This window comes from Pseudophryne corroboree, chromosome 2 (genome assembly GCF_028390025.1).
Source record: "Pseudophryne corroboree isolate aPseCor3 chromosome 2, aPseCor3.hap2, whole genome shotgun sequence".
Taxonomy (NCBI): Eukaryota; Metazoa; Chordata; class Amphibia; order Anura; family Myobatrachidae; genus Pseudophryne; species Pseudophryne corroboree.
Genome location: NC_086445.1, coordinates 348,744,913 through 348,768,005, shown reverse-complemented (window position 1 = coordinate 348,768,005; position 23,093 = coordinate 348,744,913). Strand labels below are relative to the sequence as shown.

Sequence of the window (23,093 nt, the reverse complement as noted above, 5' to 3'; positions counted from 1 at the left end):
CTTCATGAATAAATTTGTGTACATTTTTAAGCACTACCGTCTGCCTGTCTCCTGTCTGCAGTGAGTGGAGAAATAAAAAGAAACCTTTCAGTGCACTCGAGACTGAACTTCAATGTAAGTGTCATTCTTATGGTTCACTGTGAATGAAAAGAGCACCAGCTATTTCCTATAGCCATAAAGATACCGTTATAGGAACGCGAGGCTGAATATTGATGTGAGTGTCTTTCTAAATACGTGGAGCCATTTGAGGGCAGATTGTGGATGAAGCATTTCGTTTCTAAAACTCCCCCATCAGATGTTTCATTGTGAAAGTTCTACTGTTTTAATGTTTTAATAATTTATAAAACATCAGCAGCGCTAGTTTTTTATCGTTTATTTGTTTGCCTTATTTTCAACATGTGTTCACAGTGTGTTCTCAAAAATTCCCTGCAGTATCTATGCACTTAATGAGTATGCCCTAATGGGCCCTACACACTGGCCGAGGTGCCCAACGGCAGATACGGCCGACGGATGACTCGGTGACGGGGGGGTGAAGTTTCTTCACTCCCGGATGTCACCCGGCCCCATAGCCCTGCATGCTAATATGGACGAGAATGTCCATATTGGCTTGCAGGTATAAATGAGCCGGCACCAACGATGAACGTGTACGGGGCCACGCATCGTTCATTGTTGGTGCCTACACACTGTGTGATATGAACGATATCTCATGCATTAATGAACAAGATCGTTCATATCGCTCAGTGTAATCGGCCAGTGTGTAGGGCCTATTAGACTGCCATTATATCGTAGTAAGCATGATCACTCATATTTGACATGAAACAAAGCAGTTGTCAAAAAATGTAAGCGTACAGTAGGTCCTTTTACGCACTATCAACATTGTGCATTTAGCAAGCATCAAGAATACACAGTGAAGGTGTTACATTGATAGCTGTATTTATAAGTGTCTTTATTGTTAAGGAAAGTGCTGCACTAAAATAAATTTACTAGAAAATTATACCTTTATGTCATCTACTGTATATGCATCCTGGTCTAGCTAAAATTCCTTATTTTGGTATTGGTATGGATGGATGAATAATAAGAATTTACTCACCGGTAATTCTATTTCTCGTAGTCCGTAGTGGATGCTGGGAACTCCGTAAGGACCATGGGGAATAGACGGGCTCCGCAGGAGACTGGGCACTCTAAAAGAAAGATTAGGTAATATCTGGTGTGCACTGGCTCCTCCCTCTATGCCCCTCCTCCAGACCTCAGTTAGGGAAACTGAGCCCGGAAGAGCTGACACAACAAGGAAAGGATTTGGAATCCAGGGTAAGACTCATACCAGCCACACCAATCACACTGTACAACTTGTGATAACTATACCCAGTTAACAGTATGAACAATAACTGAGCCTCATTCAACGGATGGCTCATAACAATAACCCTTTAGTTAAGCAATAACTATATACATGTATTGCAGAGAGTCCGCACTTGGGACGGGCGCCCAGCATCCACTACGGACTACGAGAAATAGATTTACCGGTGAGTAAATTCTTATTTTCTCTGACGTCCTAGTGGATGCTGGGAACTCCGTAAGGACCATGGGGATTATACCAAAGCTCCCAAACGGGCGGGAGAGTGCGGATGACTCTGCAGCACCGAATGAGCAAAGGTAAGGTCCTCCTCAGCCAGGGTATCAAACTTGTAGAACTTAGCAAATGTGTTTGAACCCGACCAAGTAGCAGCTCGGCAAAGCTGTAAAGCCGAGACCCCTCGGTCAGCCGCCCAAGAAGAGCCAACCTTCCTTGTGGAATGGGCTTTTACTGATTTAGGATGCGGCAATCCTGCCGCAGAATGAGCTTGCTGAATCGTGTTACAGATCCAGCGCGCAATAGTTTGCTTTGAAGCAGGAGCACCCAGCTTGTTGGGTGCATGCAGGATAAACAGCGAGTCAGTTTTCCTGACTCCAGCCGCCCTGGCTACATAGATTTTCAAAGCCCTGACTACATCCAGTAACTTGGAGTCCTCCAAGTCCCGAGTAGCCGCAGGCACCACAATAGGTTGGTTCAAATGAAACGCTGATACCACCTTAGGGAGAAATTGGGGACGAGTCCTCAATTCTGCCCTGTCCATATGGAAGATCAGATAAGGGCTTTTACATGACAAAGCCGCCAATTCTGACACACGCCTAGCCGAAGCTAAGGCCAACAGCATGACCACTTTCCACGTGAGATATTTTAGCTCCACGGTCTTAAGTGGCTCAAACCAGTGGGATTTCAGGAAATCCAAGACAACGTTAAGATCCCAAGGTGCCACTGGAGGCACAAAAGGGGGCTGAATATGCAGCACTCCCTTAACAAACGTCTGAACTTCAGGCAGTGAAGCCAGTTTTTTTTGGAAGAAAATAGATAGGGACGAAATCTGGACCTTTATGGACCCCAATTTTAGGCCCATAGTCACTCCTGACTGTAGGAAGTGCAGAAATCGCCCTAGCTGGAATTCCTCTGTTGGGGCCTTCCTGGCCTCACACCAAGCAACATATTTTCGCCATATGCGGTGATAATGTTTTGCTGTCACATCCTTCCTAGCCTTTATCAGCGTAGGAATCACTTCATCTGGAATGCCCTTTTCCGTTAGGATCCGGTGTTCAACCGCCATGCCGTCAAACGCAGCCGCTGTAAGTCTTGGAACAGACAGGGCCCCTGCTGTAACAGGTCCTGTCTGAGAGGCAGAGGCCATGGGTCCTCTGAGATCATTTCTTGTAGTTCTGGATACCAAGTTCTTCTTGGCCAATCCGGAACGATGAGTATAGTTCTTACTCCTCTCTTTCTTACTATCCTCAGTACCTTGGGTATGAGAGGAAGAGGAGGGAACACATAAACCGACTTTTACACCCACGCTGTCACTAGTGCGTCCACAGCTATCGCCTGAGGGTCCCTTGACCTGGCGCAATATTTTTTTTAGCTTTTTGTTGAGGCGGGACGCCATCATGTCCACCTGTGGCCGTTCCCAATGGTTTACAATCTGCGTGAAGACTTCTGGGTGAAACCCCCACTCTCCCGGGTGGAGGTCGTGCCTGCTGAGGAAATCTGCTTCCCAGTTGTCCACTCCCGAAATGAACACTGCTGACAGTGCTAGCACGTGATTCTCCGCCCATCGAAGAATCCTTGTGGCTTCTGCCATCGCCATCCTGCTTCTTGTGCCGCCCTGACGGTTTACATGGGCGACCGCCGTGATGTTGTCTGATTGAATCAGCACTGGTTGGTTGCGAAGCAGGGGCTCTGCTTGACTCAGGGCGTTGTAAATGGCCCTTAGTTCCAGTATATTTATGTGTAGTGAAGTCTCCTGACTTGACCACTGTCCTTGGAAGTTCCTTCCCAGAGTGACTGCCCCCCATCCTCGGAGGCTTGCATCCGTGGTCACCAGGACCCAGTCCTGTATGCCGAATCTGCGGCCCTCGAGAAGATGAGCACTCTGCAGCCACCACAGCAGAAGCACCCTGTCCCTTGGGTGACAGGGTGGTCAACCGATGCATCTGAAGATGCGATCCGGACCATTTGTATAACAGATCCCACTGAAAGATCCTTGCATGGAACCTGACGAAGGGAATTGCTTCGTAAGAAGCCACCATCTTTCCCAGGACTCGCGTGCAGTGATGCACCGACACCTGCTTTGGTTTCAGGAGGTCCCTGACCAGAGATGACAATTCCTGGGCCTTCTCCACCGGGAGAAACACCTTCGTCTGTTATGTGTCCAGAATCATGCCCAGGAATAGCAGACGCATCGCAGGAATCAGCTGCGACTTTGGGGTATTCAGAATCCAGCCGTGCTGTTGCAACACTTCCCGAGATAGTGCTACGCTGACCAACAACTGCTCTCTGGACCTCGCCTTTATAAGGAGATCGTCCAAGTACGGGATAATTATAACTCCCTTCTTCCGAAGGAGTATCATCATTTCGGCCATTACCTTGGTAAATACTCTCGGTGCCGTGGACAGACCAAACGGCAACGTCTGGAATTGGTAATGACAGTCCTGTACCACAAACCTGAGGTACTCCTGGTGAGGTGGGTAAATGGGGACATGCAAGTAAGCATCCTTGATGTCCAGTGACACCATAAAATCCCCCTCTTCCAGGCTTGCAATGACCGCTCTGAGCGATTCCATTTTGAACTTGAACTTCTTTATATAAGTGTTCAAGGATTTTAAATTCAGAATGGGTCTCACCGAACCGTCTGGTTTCGGTACCACAAACATTGTGGAATAGTAACCCCTTCCCTGTTGAAGGAGGGGGACCTTGATGATCACCTGCTGGAGGTACAGCTTGTGAATTGCCGCCAGTACTACCTCACTTTCCCTGGGAGCAGCTGGCAAGGCTGATTTGAGGTAACGGCGAGGGGGAGTCGCCTCAAACTCCAGCTTGTATCCCTGAGATACAATTTGTACAGCCCAGAGATCCACCTGTGAGCGAACCCACTGGTTGCTGAAGTTTCGGAGACGCGCCCCCACCGCACCTGGCTCCGCCTGTGGAGCCCCAGCGTCGTGCGGTGGACTTAGTGGAAGCGGGGGAGGATTTTTGTTCCTGGGAACTGGCTGTCTGGTGCAGCTTCTTTCCTCTACCCCTGCCTCTGGGCAGAAAGGATGCGCCTCTGACCCGCTTGCCTTTCTGAGGCCGAAAGGACTGTACATGATAATACGGTGCTTTCTTAGGCTGTGAGGAAACCTGAGGTAAAAAGGTTGACTTCCCAGCTGTTGCTGTGGATACGAGGTCCGAGAGACCGTCCCCAAACAATTCCTCACCCTTATAAGGCAAAACCTCCATGTGTTTATTAGAATCAGCATCACCTGTCCACTGCCGAGTCCATAATACTCTCCTGGCAGAAATGGACATTGCATTAATTCTAGATGCCAGCAGGCAAATGTCCCTCTGTGCATCCCGCATATATAAGACGACGTCTTTTATATGTTCTATGGTCAGCAAAATAGTATCCCTGTCGAGGGAATCAATGTTGTCTGACAGGGTATCAGACCATGCTGCTGCAGCACTACACATCCATGCTGAAGCAATAGCAGGTCTCAGTATAGTACCCGAGTGTGTATACACAGACTTCAGGATAGCTTCCTGCTTTCTATCCGCAGGCTCCTTTAGGGCGGCCGTATCCTGAGACGGCAGTGCCACCTTTTTTGATAAGCGTGTGAGCGCCTTGTCCACCCTAGGGGATGTTTCCCAACGTAACCTGTCCGCTGGCGGGAAAGGGTACGCCATCAGTAACCTCTTAGAAATTACTAGTTTCTTATCGGGGGAACTCCACGCTTCTTCACACAATTCATTTAATTCATCAGATGGGGGAAAAGACACTGGCTGCTTTTTCTCCCCAAACATAATATTCCTCTTGGTAGTAACCGGGTTAACATCAGAAATGTGCAATACATTTTTCATTGCAGTAATCATGCATCGGATGGCCTTTGTAGATTGTACATTTGTCTCATCCTCATCTATACTGGAGTCAGACTCCGTGTCGACATCTGTGTCTACCATCTGAGCTAGCGGGCGTTTATGAGCCCCTGATGGCCTCTGAGACGCCTGGGCAGGCGCGGGCTAAGATCCCGGCTGTCCCAATGCTGCTGCGTCATCGAACCTTTTATGTAAGGAGTTGACACTGTCGGTTAAGACCTTCCACATATCCATCCAATCCGGTGTCGGCCCCGTCGGGGGCGACACCACACTTATCTGCCCCTGCTCCGCCTCCACGTAACCCTCATCAAACATGTCGACACAGCCGTACCGACACACCGCACACACCACAGGGAATGCTCTGACTGAGGAGACAGAGAGAGAGTATGCCAGCACACACCACAGCGCTATATAACACAGGGATTTACACTAAAATTAGTGATTTTTCCCAATAGCTGCCTATTATACACTTTGCGCCTAAATTTATGTGCCCCCCCTCTCTTTTTTACCCTTCTTGTACAGGATACTGCAGGGGAGAGCCTGGGGAGCGTCCTTCCAGCGGAGCTGTGAAGAGAAAATGGCGCTGGTGTGCTGAGGAAGAAGGCCCCGCCCCCTCAGCGGCGGGCTTCTCCCGCGTTTGTATAACATTAATGGCGGGGGTTTTTACACACACCCCCCCCCCAGCACCCAACAGTGACCGGAGTGTGTGGTGTGCTGTGGGAGCAATGGCGCACAGCTGCGGTGCTGTGCGCTACCTTAATGAAGACAGGAGTCTTCAGCCACCGTTTTTCGTCGTTCTCTTCTGTCTTCTGGCTCTGCAAGGGGGACGGCGGCGCGGCTCCGGGAACGGACGATCGAGGTCAGGCCCTGTGTTCTAACCCTCTGGAGCTAATGGTGTCCAGTAGCCTAAGAAGCACAAGCTAGCTGCAAGCAGGTAGGTTTGCTCCTCTCCCCTCAGTCCCTCGTAGCAGTGAGTCTGTTGCCAGCAGATCTCACTGAAAATAAAAAACCTTAACAAATACTTTCTTTTCTAGTGAGCTCAGGAGAGCCCACTGGGTGCATCCAGCTCTGGCCGGGCACAGATTCTAACTGAGGTCTGGAGGAGGGGCATAGAGGGAGGAGCCAGTGCACACCAGATAGTACCTAATCTTTCTTTTAGAGTGCCCAGTCTCCTGCGGAGCCCGTCTATTCCCCATGGTCCTTACGGAGTTCCCAGCATCCACTAGGACGTCAGAGAAATTTAGCATAAGCATACATATATATACTCCACAACTGGAAATAACATCTTTCAGTACTGTGAAGAATGGTTAGAACCACACTGCATAAAAATATAAAGAATATGTAAAGATCATGGCTTCAACTGCCATACCATGGTTTTTCTGCTATGCTGGCATATTATTATCTTCCAGGCTAGTCCATTGAAACCAGAATCACTCTGGCTTTTTCACTTTAAACCCACAGAAGCATAACTATCACAGAGAACGGTAGATCCCATGGAAGTTCCAAGGCACCCACCTGGCAGCTACAAGAAATACCTTTTGATCCCTTGTCCTGGAACAAAGATGCACCACCTTATGGCTAAAAAGAAGCCAGCATGACAAGCTCTAAGTGGCTAAAAATTTCAAAGCAAAGGGTCTAATATTCCTGTTTCTACCCCACAACAGTAACTGCTGCAATATCTGGAATATCTAATAAATTAATTTCCACAAATTGTTTGACCCTGATACTCATGACCAGGGCTCCCTTGGTGCCTCCATTGCTGATTATTGCAAGCCAACGAGATGTCTGAAATTATTTTGATCTGGACTTTGCAAAAAGTACGTGCTCTGAAAATAGGATCTGATATGGTCTGATATACAGCACCTTTTAATCCACACTGAAGAGCAAAAGTTGGTAACTTCAAAGACAGTCATCTGTGGTCACAACCAGTCCAAAGTGAAAATGTGATTGCCACCAAGCCACCACCAGAACAATCTATGCTCATGGAAACTGTCTGAAAAGTTGGCTGGTCAAGTGTTGATGAGACAATACCTGACCTGATTCACAGTTCTACACAATATTGATAACACGCATATGAGCAAATATCAGCCGATTGCGCATGCATCACAATCTCACTGCGCATGTGCCAAGGTACCTTAGTCATTGCCGCTCGCAGGGAGGATTAATTCGCAAAGTGATTGAAAAGTGCCATAATTGGGGAACTTAGGGGGAGTGATGGCAAAAATAAGATTTTACTTACCGGTAAATCTATTTCTCGTAGTCCGTAGTGGATGCTGGGGACTCCGTAAGGACCATGGGGAATAGACAGGCTCCGCAGGAGACTGGGCACTCTAAGAAAGAATTAGTACTACTGGTGTGCACTGGCTCCTCCCTCTATGCCCTCCTCCAGCCCTCAGTTAAGGAAACTGTGCCCGGAAGAGCTGACATTACAAGGAAAGGATTTTGGAATCCAGGGTAAGACTCATACCAGCCACACCAATCACACCGTATAACTTGTGATAACATACCCAGTTAACAGTATGAACAACAACAAAGCATCAACCACGGATGCCAACATAACATAACCCTTTATTAAGCAATAACTATATACACGTATTGCAGAAAGTCCGCACTTGGGACGGGCGCCCAGCATCCACTACGGACTACGAGAAATAGATTTACCGGTGAGTAAAATCTTATTTTCTCTAACGTCCTAGTGGATGCTGGGGACTCCGTTAGGACCATGGGGATTATACCAAAGCTCCCAAACGGGCGGGAGAGTGCGGATGACTCTGCAGCACCGAATGGGCAAACACAAGGTCCTCCTCAGCAAGGGTATCAAACTTGTAGAATTTTGCAAAAGTGTTTGAACCCGACCAAGTAGCTGCTCGGCAAAGCTGTAATGCCGAGACCCCTCGGGCAGCCGCCCAAGAAGAGCCCACCTTCCTTGTGGAATGGGCTTTTATCGATTTTGGATGCGGCAATCCAGCCGCAGAATGAGCCTGCTGAATCGTGTTACAGATCCAGCGCGCAATAGTTTGCTTTGAAGCAGGAGCACCCAGCTTGTTGGATGCATACAGGATAAACAGCTAGTCAGTTTTCCTGACTCCAGCCGTTCTGGCCACATAAATCTTCAAAGCCCTGACTACATCAAGCAACTTGGAATCCTCCAAGTCACGAGTAGCCGTAGGCACCACAATAGGTTGGTTCAAATGAAAAGATGATACCACCTTCGGCAGAAATTGTGGACGAGTCCGCAATTCTGCCCTGTCCACATGGAAAACCAGATAGGGGCTTTTACATGACAAAGCCGCCAATTCTGACACACGCCTAGCCAAAGCTAAGGCCAACAGCATGGCCCCCTTCCACGTGAGATACTTTAGCTCCACGGTCTTAAGTGGCTCAAACCAGTGGGATTTCAGGAAACCCAACACCACGTTGAGATCCCAAGGTGCCACTGGTGGCACAAAAGGGGGCTGAATATGCAGCACTCCCTTAACAAACGTCTGAACTTCAGGAAGAGAAGCCAGTTCTTTTTGAAAGAAAATGGATAGGGCCAAAATCTGGACCTTTATGGACCCCAACTTCAAGCCCATAGTCACTCCAGACTGTAGGAAGTGCAGGAACCGGCCCAGCTGGAATTCCTCTGTAGGGGCCTTCCTGGCCTCACACCAGGCAACATATTTTCGCCATATACGGTGATAGTGTCTTGCTGTCACGTCCTTCCAAGCCTTTATTAGCGTAGGAATAACTTCATCCGGAATGCCTTTTTCCGCAAGGATCCGGCGTTCAACCGCCATGCCGTCAAACGCAGTAAGTCTTGGAACAGACAGGGCCCCTGTTGCAACAGGTCCTGTCTGAGAGGCAGAGGCCATGGGTCCTCTGTGAGCATTTCTTGCAGTTCCGGGTACCAAGTCCTTCTTGGCCAATCCGGAACAATGAGTATTGTTCTCACTCCTCTTTTTCTTACGATTCTCAGCACCTTGGGTATGAGAGGAAGAGGAGGAAATACATAGACCGACTGAAACACCCACGGTGTCACTAGTGCGTCCACAGCTATCGCCTGAGGGTCCCTTGACCTGGCGCAATACCCTTTTAGCTTTTTGTTGAGGCGTGATGCCATCATGTCCACCTGTGGCAGTTCCTATCGATTTGTAATCTGCGTGAAGACTTCTTGATGAAGTCCCCACTCTCCCGGGTGGAGGTCGTGCCTGCTGAGGAAGTCTGCTTCATAGTTGTCCACTCCCGGAATGAACACTGCTGACAGTGCTTGACGTAATTCTCCGCCAAACGAAGAATCCTGGTGGCTTCCGCCATTGCCACTCTGCTTCTTGTGCCGCCCTGGCGGTTTACATGAGCCACTGCGGTGATGTTGTCTGACTGAATCAGCACCGGTTGGTTGCGAAGCAGAGGCTCCGCTTGACTCAGGGCGTTGTATATGGCCCTTAGTTCCAGGATATTTATGTGCAGACAAGCCTCCTGACTTGACCACAACCCTTGGAAGTTTCTTCCCTGAGTGACTGCCCCCCATCCTCGGAGGCTCGCATCCGTGGTCACCAGGACCCAGTCCGGTATGCCGAACCTGCGGCCCTCGAGAAGGTGAGCACTCTGCAGCCACCACAGAAGAGACACCTTGGCCCTGGGGGACAGGGTGATCAGCCGATGCATCTGAAGATGCGATCCGGACCACTTGTCCAACAGATCCCACTGAAAGATCCTCGCATGGAACCTGCCGAAGGGAATGGTTTCGTATGATGCCACCATCTTTCCCAGGACTCGCGTGCAGTGATGCACCGACACCTGTTTCGGTTTTAAGAGGTCTCTGACTAGAGTCACGAGCTCCTGAGCCTTCTCCGCCGGGAGAAACACCTTCTTCTGGTCTGTGTCCAGAATCATGCCCAGAAAGGGCAGACGCGTCGTAGGAATCAGCTGCGACTTTGGGATATTCAGAATCCAGCCGTGCTGTTGCAACACTTCCTGAGAGTGTGCTACGCTGATCAGCAACTGCTCTCTGGACCTCACCTTTATGATGAGATCGTCCAAGTATGGGATAATTGTGACTCCTCGCTTTCTCAGGAGCACCATCATTTCCGCCATTACCTTGGTAAATATTCTCGGTGCCGTGGAGAGCCCAAACGGCAACGTCTGGAATTGGTAATGACAGTCCTGTACCACAAATCTGAGGTACTCCTGATGAGGTGGATAAATGGGGACATGCAAGTAAGCATCCTTGATGTCGAGACACCATAAAATCCCCCTCTTCCAGGCTTGCAATGACCGCTCTGAGCGATTCCATTTTGAACTTGAATCTTTTCAGATAAATGTTCAGGGACTTTAAATTCAATATGGGTCTGACCGAACCGTCCGGTTTCGGTACCACAAACATTGTGGAATAGTATCCCCTTCCCTGTTGAAGGAGGGGAACCTTTACCACCACCTGCTGGAGATATAACTTGTGAATTGCCGCTAACACTACTTTCCTTTCCATGGGGGAAGCTGGCAGGTCCGATTTGAGGTAACGGTGAGGGGGCATCACTTCGAATTCCAGCTTGTATCCCTGAGACACAATCTGTATAGCCCAGGGATCCACCTGTGAGCGAACCCACTGGTGGCTGAAATTTCGGAGACGCGCCCCCACCGCTCCTGGCTCCACCTGTGGAGCCCCAGCGTCATGCGTTGGATTTAGTGGAAGCCGGGGAGGACTTCTGTTCCTGGGAACTAGCTGTATGGTGCAGCTTCTTTCCTCTACCCCTGCCTTTGGCAAGAAAGGATGCACCTCGGACTTTCTTGCTTCTTTGTGATCGAAAGGACTGCATTTGGTAATACGGTGCTTTCTTAGGCTGTGAGGGAATATATGGCAAAAAATTTGACTTCCCAGCCGTAGCTGTGGAAACTAGGTCCGAGAGACCGTCCCCAAACAATTCCTCACCCTTGTAAGGTAAAACCTCCATGTGCTTTTTGGAGTCGGCATCACCTGTCCATTGCCGAGTCCACAGGACCCTTCTGGCAGAAATTGACATTGCATTTATTCTAGAGCCCAGTAGGCAAATGTCCCTCTGGGCATCCCTCATATATAGGACAGCGTCTTTTATATGCCCAAGGGTCAGTAAAATAGTATCCTTGTCCAAGGTATCCAGTTCCTCAGACAGATTATCTGTCCATGCTGCTACAGCACTACACATCCAGGCCGACGCAATTGCCGGCCTCAGTAGAGTACCTGAATGTGTATAAACAGACTTCAGGATACTTTCCTGCTTCCTATCCGCAGGATCCTTTAGGGAGGCCGTATCCTGTGACGGCAGGGCCACCTTCTTAGATAAGCGTGTCAGAGCTTTGTCTACCCTAGGGGAGGATTCCCAGCGCATCCTGTCCGTTGGCGGGAAAGGGTACGCCATAAGTAACCTTTTGGAAATCAGCACTTTCCTATCGGGGGAATCCCACGCTTTTTCACATAACTCATTTAACTCATGTGAAGGGGGAAAAGTCACCTCTTGCTTTTTCTCCCCATACATATAAACCCTCTTGTCAGGGACAAGGTTTACCTCGGATATGTGCAATACATCCTTCATTGCTATAATCATGTCGCGGATGGCTTTAGCCATTTTAGGCTGCAATTTTGCATCATCGTCATCGACACTGGAGTCAGAATCCGTGTCGATATCTGTGTCAACAATTTGGGATAGTGGGCGCTTCTGAGACCCTGAGGGCTAAAACACACTACACGGTTGTTGCCGGCCGGGAAAAAGCCGGACGGCTTTTTCCCGTGCCGGCATTGTAGTTAACAGTGTGAGGGGTAGGGTCCCTTCACACTGCACGGCCCCGGCCCGGCTGCCGGGTTGCAGCCGGGTCTCACCACTGGAAGGTCCGGCGGCCGGGCGGCCGCCGGGCCGTCCTTGGAGCCAGTAAACCATGTGTGTGAAGGGGAGCTTTCACACACAATGGTTTTTTCTGAAGCCGTGTCTGATGCTGCGCATGCGCACAGCATCACACACGGCTCAAAGCCGTCCTGTGTGACAGACACTGCCGGTTTCTCCCGGATGGCAAAAAGCCGGACAAACTTTGTCCGGCTTTTTGCCATCCGGGAAAAACCGGAGTGTGTGTTACAGCCCTGACGGCCTCTGCGCTGTAGGATCAGGCATGGGCTGAGACCCCGACTGTCCCAAGGCATCAGCTTTATCCAACCTTTTATGCAAGGAGTTTACATTATCATTTAACACCTTCCACATATCCATCCAATCAGGTGTCGGCGCCGTCGGCGGAGACACGTCATTCATCTGCACCTGCTCTGCCTCCACATAGCACTCGTCAAACATGTCGACACAAGCGTACCGACACACCACACACACAGGGGATGCTCTATATGAGGACAGGACCCCACAAGGCCTTTTGGAGAGACAGAGAGAGAGTATGCCAGCACACACCCCAGCGCTATATGACCCAGGAATCACACAGTAACTTAGTGTTTACCCAGTAGCTGCTGTATATATGATTAATGCGCTAAATTTATGTGCCCCCCCTCTCTTTTTACCCTCTTTCTACCATGAGTCTGCAGGGGAGAGCCTGGGGAGCTTCCTCTCAGCGGAGCTGTGGAGAGAAAATGGCGCTGGTGAGTGCTGAGGAAGAAGGCCCCGCCCCCTCAGCGGCGGGCTTCTGTCCCGCGATTTTGTGTAACATTAATGGCGGGGGCTCATGCATATTACAGTGCCCAGCTGTATATATGCTGCTTTTTTGCCAGGAGGTACTCAATTGCTGCCCAGGGCGCGCCCCCCCCCCCCCCCTGCGCCCTGCACCCTACAGTGACCGGAGTGTGTGGGTTAGTGTGGGCGCAATGGCGCACAGCTGCAGTGCTGTGCACTACCTCATATAAAGACAGGAGTCTTCTGCCGCCGATTTTGACGTCTTCTTGCTTCAACCCGCCGGCTTCTGTCTTCTGGCTCTGCGAGGGGGACGGCGGCGTGGCTCCGGGAACGGACAACCAAGGTTAAGTTCCTGTGTTCGATCCCTCTGGAGCTAATGGTGTCCAGTAGCCTAAGAAGCGCAATCTAGCCGCAGTTAGTAGGTTTGCTTCTCTCCCCTCAGTCCCACGTAGCAGAGAGTCTGTTGCCAGCAGAAGCTCTCTGAAAATAAAAAACCTAACTAAAATACTTTCTTATTAGCAAGCTCAGGAGAGCTCACTAAAATGCACCCAGCTCCTTCCGGGCACAGATTCTAACTGAGGTCTGGAGGAGGGGCATAGAGGGAGGAGCCAGTGCACACCAGTAGTACTAAATCTTTCTTAGAGTGCCCAGTCTCCTGCGGAGCCCGTCTATTCCCCATGGTCCTTACGGAGTCCCCAGCATCCACTAGGACGTTAGAGAAAATACAGGCTTTTCATAACCATTATCAGGGTGTGTCTCCGCATACACTTGCAATCCTGCACACAGAAAACATGGCCAGTGTCTCACTTCTTGCAGACTGAATTAGGCCCTTAGATGCCTCACGCATGTGCTTTACCAAAATAACATCACTGAATGTGGCCTAAATGCCTTTGATCTGAACACATTAATCCTGCCTAATTGAACTGTACTGTTACTTAAGATCAGTCCAAGGGATACACTTGGCCAGTGAAAATAGGCTAATTGTGGTGTCACAGTAATGGTGGTGTCAAGAGTTAAGGCGGATACACACTGGCCGATATATCGTCCGTTCTCTTGAATCGCAGGTCCGTCGGACGATACGTCTGTGAACTCAGCCGTTCACAGACGTATTGTGTCGGTCCCGCAGCACAGCCTACGGCCAATATATGTAGCGAAATATATTGGCGCGTCGCTGTGTGTGTACGGGCGGTTAGCCGACCGCCTGTACACATGCTGCAGCAGCTGGTGGTGATTGACAGCTGAACTGGGTGGGCGTGTGAACACGCCCGCCCAGTTCATGACGTCAGTCCCCGACGGATCGGGCAGTGTGTATGCTCAACACACTGGCCGATCCGTCCATAGATATATCTGCCGATCAATTGATCGGCAGATATATCTACCAGTGTGTACCCACCTTTAGTCAAGCAAAGGGAGTATCCACTATAGGTCTCCCAGGAAAGAGGGTAAAGGGTTTACCTAGAACCTATTATCAGGTCTGGTCAAAGCTATACAAAAAAGGGGTCATCCAGATGAGGTGGAAAGGTGAAAGAAACATTCTGTACCTTCTTTCTCTTAGACTAAGATGTCTGATTTGTCAATTTCCTGAGCTGTTAAGAGTCTGCTGAATGGCTTACACTAGAACCCTTGCTTTCACTTGCATATAGGAATCCAAGCCAAGGATGAAAAAAAGCCTATTCTAATTTTTCGGCCACTTCCTTGAAGAGCTAGTAATAGACTTTCAAAGAATTAAGTGCAGCAGGAGTCTGGTACTTCCACGTTTTGATTGTGGAAACAGACTCCAGCATCATTTTAACTGACGTGGGACCCCAACAGGGTCTTTCACCTATTTTGCTAGGTCAATATGGGCAAGCTGGCTCATCTGGTAATGCAGTAGTGGGGCCTAAAGGCTGTGAAATACAGTCAGTGAATAAGCAGTTCCTGAGGCTGCCACAGACGGGAGTAGGAGGAGAGAAGGATCCCACCTGATCCCTGTGGGAGAGAGCGGACAGTTGAAAGTTCTGCATGGACTAGGCAGAACACTTCCACCTGGCAGGCTCAACAGTTTCAGTGGAAGTGGCTGCTGTACATACTGTAGCTGTTTTTATTTTTGGCAAGCGTACTTCTGTGAGGAATACCAGAGGAGGTGTTGGAGAGGAAAGCACCTACTCCAAGGGCATGTCATTAAAATGGTTGCAACAAAAAGGAGAGCACTTCTCAACATCAGCTCCTGCCCAGTGTATCATGACCTGTATCATGATCATGTCATGTCAAGTCAACTCATGTTGAGTGTATACAGTTACGCAAGCAATCAACTTCAGTTAAAAAAAAGTAACAGACATGCTTCAAATTAGTTTTACACCAATGAGATGGTCCACCCACCACATCTCACGGTGCACTACTAGTTTCAAGACTTTAGAAATGCCTCTGCAATCTAGAAGTGAATTCTGGCATGCAAGGTGGCAGAAAGGTCTTGGTTACGTCAATGTCTAGCCTCCAATCACTCTAATGCTAGTCCTTTCATTGAAATTATTTCAAATTTTCATATAACACTGCTTAGTTATGTATTTGGTGTATGGCTTAAATGAATCATGAGTCTTATTACGTGTCACTTTTGTGAAGGTACTCTGCATCAGCAAGCTCCATCTTGGAGGGATGACCACCAGCATTTAGCAAATCCACATTCATATGATGTTATGGCATAGTCTAAGCTACCTTCATATGTAAATTCTGCATTTCTAATACTCACTTTCCATATTTGTTAGATAACTGGCATCATCTGTGGTGCACATGATTACTCTACAGCAAGATCTTTTGAAGATAAATTGCCTGCGGTCGATGTACTAGAGAAAATGAATGTCTCCTCTATAACCATCATTTAATGGTCTACATTAACCGTTTTGGGAGTATAACAGCATTTGGATACACGTTTGGAATAGGTCAGGGATATTCAATTAACTTACACAAATAAAAAGCAGGAAAAAAATAATAATTATTTACATTACAGGGTATATTTACTAAAGATCAATTTTTAAATCGATCTAAATCATCCGACATAGACGGCATGTATCAGGATCTAAATTGCACATTTGCTAATGGTTTTTAAATTGATGTCAATCGATTTTTGGTAGTCTAAAATCGGTTGTTTTTGGGGGGAAATTCAGAGGTGATCATAGATGTGCTAAATTGCGTACATACGGGGGGACGCCCAGCACAGGGCTAGTCCGTTCCGCATGTTAGGCCCTACCCCACCTGGCACCGGCCAAGTAGATCCCTGCCAGCGCAGCTAGTGCGCACCCTAGATGTGCTGGCAGGCAGCTACCCGCCGCATCCCAGGCTGCAGCGGCTGCGTGTGATGTCATGCGGCTGCCACCGCAACAGTCCGGACACGCCTGCGTTGTCTGGACCGCGGCAAATCAACAGCGTTCTAACACCGTTGGCACGCCCCCCCTCCAGCACCGCGACCGCCTATGCCTGTCAATCAGGCAGAAGCGGTTGCAGTTCTGAGATGCTTTCGCACTCCCCAAAGGGCTTCAAACTGCAATCGCTGCAGCGATACAGTCTGAATTAGGCCCTTTGTCTTTCCAAAAATCTACTGCAAATTTTGAGGTTAAAAATGAATAAATAAATAAATAAATAAATCGATCATAAAACGATTACCACTTCCCACTGATTTTCTATTGGACAAAATATATCACATGCAAGAAGGTGCTGTGTTTCCTGTAATTGTGGGGTCTCTCTCAGTCATGTGGTGGTTTACTTACCGTAGGAAACGTGCCAGCATTGTACAGCCTTAAATTGCCTTAAGGCCTCATTCAGAGCTGTACGCAAACCAATGGATTGCATCCATCTGATGGTGGGCTGTCTGCAGAAGCGCAAGACCCATTTTGCGTGGACACACGTGTTGACCCGACCTACAGCCTGATTGACAAGCTGCAGCCATTTGGGGTGAGGGAGTGGGCAGAGCTGGGCAGCATTCCCGAAAATGGTGTTGCGTCTCCCCTTCATTTTCTAGTAGTGCAGAGGCCAGGGTCTGCATCTTCCAATGGCAACAGAGCTGCAAGGGCCAGATGGCCGATGGTTTTCCAGGAGATCAGTTTTGGTCAGGAAAAGTTTGTTTGTTTTTGTCACATTTTCTGTCGCTTTTGCAAAATTGATAGAAAATCTCACATAAAATGCAAAATTGACCAAAACCCAATCGTTCGTAAATATACTGTACTGTACAACTACGTGAGTTTTTGAGTGTAAAGGAAGGAGCAGCATGGCCGATAACTACCTCATCAAACTCCTCAGTCAGTTTCTGCATAATTTCTCTGTTCTTAGGATTCTGAAACAGCTCTGCTGTTACCACCCCTGAGAAAACAGAAAGAGAGAGACCATACATGTCAGCAAAATGATGCCTTGTTACTTTTATATTCAACAATTTACTAACAGGTACTCCACTCCTACGTAAAAAAAAAAAAAGGATTTTAATACCTACCTGTAAATCCTTTTCTTGTAGTCCATAAGGGATATTGGGGGAATCTAGTACGATGGGGTATAGACGGGGTCCAAAGGAGCCAGTGCACTTTAAATTTCTTCAACTGGGTGTGCTGGCTCCTACCCTCTATGCCCTCTCCCACAGGCAGTTATGGATAAAAATGTGCCCGAAGGAGAAAAGACATACATGAGAGAAGGAACAAGGTAACAAAAGGTGGTGAGATTTAAACACCAACACACTACAACATAAAAAAACCAGTAACAGCTGGTTACAACAACAGCAACAGCTGAACAGGTAACTAAAGAACAAGAACCTGTAGAAAAGTCCACGCACTGAGGCGGGCGCCCAATATCCCTAATGGACTACGGGAAAAGGATTTACCAATAGGTAAAGTCCTATTTTCTCTAGCATCCATAAGGAATATTGGGGAAAACTAGTACGATGGGGACGTCCCAAAGCTTCCAGAACGTGCGGGAACGGGCGGAGACTACTGCAGCACCGCCTGCCCAAACTGGGTATCCTCTTTGGTCAGGCTATCAAATTTGTAGAACTTCAAAAAAATGATCTTCCACGACCAGGTAGCAGCTCGGCATAGTTGCAAAGCGGAGTCTCCACGGGCAGCCGCCCAGGAAGAACCTACTGATCTAGTAGGGTGGGCCTTCAGAGACTTAGGAACAGGCAAGGCTACCGACACATAGGCCTGTTGGATAGTAAGCCTAATCAAACGAGCAATGGACTGCTTTGAAGCAGGGCAACCATTCTTCAGCGCATCATAGGGCACGAACAAGGAATCCGTCTTTCTGACCCAAGCTGTACGCTTAACATATTTTCAAGGCCTGCACAGCATCCAATGCCTCCGGAGGAGCAGAAGTGTCAGAACTGGACGGACCCACAATACGTTGATTCAAGTGGAACGCAGAGACGACCTTCGGCAGGAACTGCTGTCTAGTCCGGAGCTCCGCTCTGTCCTCGTAAAAGACCAAGTAGGGACTTTTATACGATAAGGCCCCTAATTCTGAAACACGTCGAGCAGAAGCCAGGGCTAGTAACATCATCGTCTTCCACATGAGGTACTTGTCTTCTATAGTCATCAGAGGTTCAAACCAGGAGGACTGTAGAAAGTTCAAAACTACATCCAAATCCCAGGGTGCCGTAGGAGTTGTATGTGGAGTACTCCTTGCAAGAAGGTCTGAACTTCTGGCAACACTGCCAATTTCTCCTGAAAGAAAATGGAAAGAGCTCAAATCTGGACCTTAATAGAACCCAGACGTTAGCCCTTATCCACACCAGCCTGCAGGAAACATAGGAAACGTCCCAAGTGAAACTCTGTAGGCAGATACGTGCGTTCCTTGCACCAAGAGACATATCACCTCCAGATATGATAGTGTTTTGACGTCACAGGTTTCCTGGCCTGAACCATGGTTGCAATAACCTTCTTGGAAAGGCCCTTGTGAGCTAGGATGTTCCGCTCAACTTCCATGCTGTCAAACGAAGTCGACGTAAGTCTGGGTATACGTACGGTCCTTGTTGATGAAGATCTCTTCTGAGTGGTAGAGGCCAAGGGTCTTCGACAGACATGTACCACGCCCTCCGAGGCCAATCCGCGGCAATTAGAATTGCCTGGACACCTTGATGCCCTCGCCTGAGGGTCCCTGGTCCGTGAGCAAAACAGGGGAAGTTTCTTGTTGAGATGAGAAAACATCATGTCTATTTATGGGCAACCCCACTGGTCGATGATCTGCTGGAACACCAGATGGTGGAGCCCCCATTCCCCCGAGTGGAGATCGTGACGACTCAGTAAGTCCACCTTCCAGTTGTCCACACCCAGAATTAAGATTGCTGACATGGCTCTGGCATTTCTTTTCGCCCAGAGTAGTATCTTTGACACCTCTCGCATGCAGGCTCTGCTTTTTGTCCCTCCTTGTCGATTGATATATGCCACCGCCGTGGCGTTGCCCGACTGTACCTGGATCGGGTGATCCTTGAGCAGAGGAGAGGCTTGAAGTAGAGCATTGTAGGATGCCCGAAGTTCCAGAATGTTGATTGGAAGGAGGCTTTCATGGGCTGACCAACTGCCCTGGCACTGTGCCCCTTGGGTGAAGGCTCCCCATCCTCTAGAGCCTCGCATCCGTCGTGAGGAGGGTCCAATCCTGAATCCCGAAACTCCTGCCCTCCAGGAGATTGGAAGACTGTAGCCATCACTTGCCTGAGATGACAGCTGAATCATTTGGTGCATCTGGAGATGCGATCCGGACCACTTGCTCAGGAGATCCAACTAAAACGTTCTGGCATGGAACCTCCCATACTGGATTGCCTCGTAAGAGGCAACTATTTTTCGCAACAATCTCATGCAGAGATGTATGGACACTCGAGTAGTGTTTTCGCCTTGTCCTCTGGTAAAAACAACTGCTCGGCCACAGTGTCTAGCAACAATCCCAGGAACTGGAGCCTCAGAGTTGGCCTCAGGTGGGACGTCTGTAAGTTGGGGATCCACCCATGGTCGGACAGAAGACGGATGGTGCGGTTAATATGGAGCAACAAAAGCTCCCTGGATCTTGCCTTTATCAGAAGATCGTCCAGGTAAGGGACCACATTGACCCCCTGGATCCGGAGATGAAGCATCATCTCCACCATCACCTTCGTGAATACCCTCGGGTCTGTTGACAGGCTGAAGGGCAGTGCCTGGAACTTGAAGTGATTGTCCTGCAGGGCAAACAGCAGGTACGCCTGCTGAGGACAAATCGCAATATGGAGATAGGCGTCCTTGATATCCAAAGAGACCATAAATTCCTGTTCTTTCAGGCTCGCAATCACAGCTTGCAGGGATTCATTTTGAACTTGAACACACACAAATAAGGATTCAAGGATTTCAGATTCAGAGTGGGCTGACCGAACCGTCCGGCTTCGGCACCACAAACAGGTTTGAGTAAAACCCTTTGTCGCGTTGAGGTAGGGGTACTGGAACAATGACGTGGGACTGGACCAATTTTCGGATAGCCTGTTGCAACGTAACCTGCATATCCTCCAAAGCTGGTAAGCTTTATTTGAAAAATTGTTGGTGAGAAGTACTAACACAAAATCTCAACAAAGATATGTCCCACTGCTAAATGCTTATTTGTGTGAGGAGGTAGTCTGTGACCGATTAAAAAAATTAGATTTTACTTACCGGTAAATCTATTTCTCGTAGTCCGTAGAGGATGCTGGGACTCCGTAAGGACCATGGGGAATAGACGGGCTCCGCAGGAGATAGGGCACTTTAAGAAAGCTTTGGACTCTGGGTGTGCACTGGCTCCTCCCTCTATGCCCCTCCTCCAGACCTCAGTTAGGGAAACTGTGCCCAGAGGAGATGGACAGTACGAGGTAGGATTTTTGTAAATCTAAGGGCGAGATCCATACCAGCCACACCAATCACACCATATAACTTGTGATAAACTACCCAGTTAACAGTATGAACAACAACATAGCCACGGTTTAACCGATAAACTATAACATAACCCTTATGTAAGCAATAACTATATACAAGTCTTGCAGAAGAAGTCCGCACTTGGGACGGGTGCCCAGCATCCTCTGCGGACTACGAGAAATAGATTTACCGGTAAGTAAAATCTTATTTTCTCTAACGTCTTTGAGGATGCTGGGACTCCGTAAGGACCATGGGGATTATACCAAAGCTCCCAAACGGGCGGGAGAGTGCGGATGACTCTGCAGCACCGATTGAGCAAACAGGAGGTCCTCCTCAGCCAGGGTATCAAACTTATAGAACTTTGCAAAGGTGTTAAGACCCCGACCAAGTAGCTGCTCGGCACAACTGTAATGCCGAGACCCCTCGGGCAGCCGCCCAAGAAGAGCCCACTTTCCTAGTGGAATGGGCCTTAACCGATTTCGGTAACGGCAATCCTGCCGTAGAATGCGCCTGCTGAATCGTGTTACAGATCCAGCGAGCAATAGTCTGCTTTGAAGCAGGAGCGCCAACCTTGTTGGCCACATACAGAACAACCAGAGCTTCAGTCTTCCTGATTCTAGCCGTTCTGGTCACTTAAATCTTCAAAGCCCTGACCACATCCAGGGACTCTGAATCCTCCAAGTCCCGTGTAGCCACAGGCACGACAATAGGTTGATTCATATGAAAAGATGAGACCACCTTTGGCAGAAATTGAGGACGAGTCCTCAACTCTGCCCTATCCACGTGAAAAACCAAGTATGGGCTTTTATGTGATAAAGCCGCCAATTCTGAAACACGTCTAGCCGAAGCTAATGCCAACAACATGACCACTTTCCACGTGAGGTATTTCAACTCCACAGTTTTGAGTGGTTCAAACCAAGGTGACTTGAGGAAACGTAACACCACGTTAAGATCCCAAGGCGCCACCGGAGGCTGAATATGCAGCACCCCCTTCACAAAAGTCTGTACTTCAGGAAGAGAGGCTAATTCTCTTTGAAAGAAAATGGATAAGGCCGAAATTTGGACCTTTATGGACCCTAATTTTAGGCCCAAAGTCACTCCTGTTTGAAGGAAGTGAAGCAGACGGCCCAAACGGAACTCCTCCGTAGGAGCAGCTCTGGCCGCACACCAAGAAACATATTTCCGCGATATACGGTGATAATGTTTTAACGTCACGTCTTTCCTAGCCTTGATCAGGGTAGGAATGACTTCCTCCGGAATTCCTTTTTCCGCTAGTATCCGGCGTTCAACTGCCAGCATCAAACGCAGCCGCGGTAAGTCTTGGAACAGACAGGGCCCCTGCCGCAGCAGGTCCTGCCTTAGAGGAAGAGGCCACGGATCTTCTGGGAGCAACTCTTGCAGCTCCGGATACCAAGTCCTCCGTGGCCAATCTGGAACAATGAGGATTGTTCTGACCCTGCTCATTCTTATTATTCTCAACACTTTGGGTATGAGAGGAAGAGGAGGAAACACATAGACCGAACTGAACACCCAAGGTGTCACCAGAGCGTCTACCGCTACCGCCTGAGGGTCCCTTGACCTGGCGAAATACCGCTTTAGCTTTTTGTTGAGACGGGATGCCATCATGTCGATTTGAGGCAGTCCCCATCGATCCATGATCTGTGCGAAGACTTCTTGATGAAGTCCCCACTTTCCCGGATGCAGGTCGTGCCTGCTGAGGAAGTCCGCCTCCCAGTTGTCCACCCCTGGGATGAACACTGCTGATAGTGCGCTTACATGGCCTTCCGCCCAGCGTAGAATCCTGGTCGCTTCTGCCATGGCCACTCTGCTCCTTGTTCCGCCTTGCCGGTTTATATGAGCCACTGTCGTGACGTTGTCTGACTGAATCAGAACCGGTTTTCTCCGAAGCAATTCCTCCGCTTGACACAGGGCGTTGTATATCGCCCTCAACTCCAGGACGTTGATGTGGAGACAAGTCTCTAGGTTTGACCAGAGACCTTGGAAATTTCGTCCCAGTGTTACTGCTCCCCAGCCTCGGAGGCTTGCGTCCGTGGTCACCAGGACCCAGTCCTGAATGCCGAACCTGCGACCCTCTAGCAGGTGAGCACTGTACAGCCACCACAGGAGATATACCCTGGTCCTGGGAGACAGGGTGATCCTTTGATGCATTTGTAAATGGGACCCGGA

The 23,093-nt window shown here is 48.9% G+C and overlaps 1 protein-coding gene across 1 annotated transcript in view; it reads right to left on the bottom strand.

Annotated features, from left to right (window-relative positions):
* Positions 1–23,093, bottom strand: part of LOC135019278 (cohesin subunit SA-2-like) — a 440,449-nt gene that overhangs the window by 265,311 nt on the left and 152,045 nt on the right. The window contains exon 6 of the mRNA XM_063953088.1: positions 17,300–17,376. Coding sequence (XP_063809158.1) covers positions 17,300–17,376 — 77 coding nt within the window. The remainder of the gene's footprint in view (positions 1–17,299; positions 17,377–23,093) is intronic.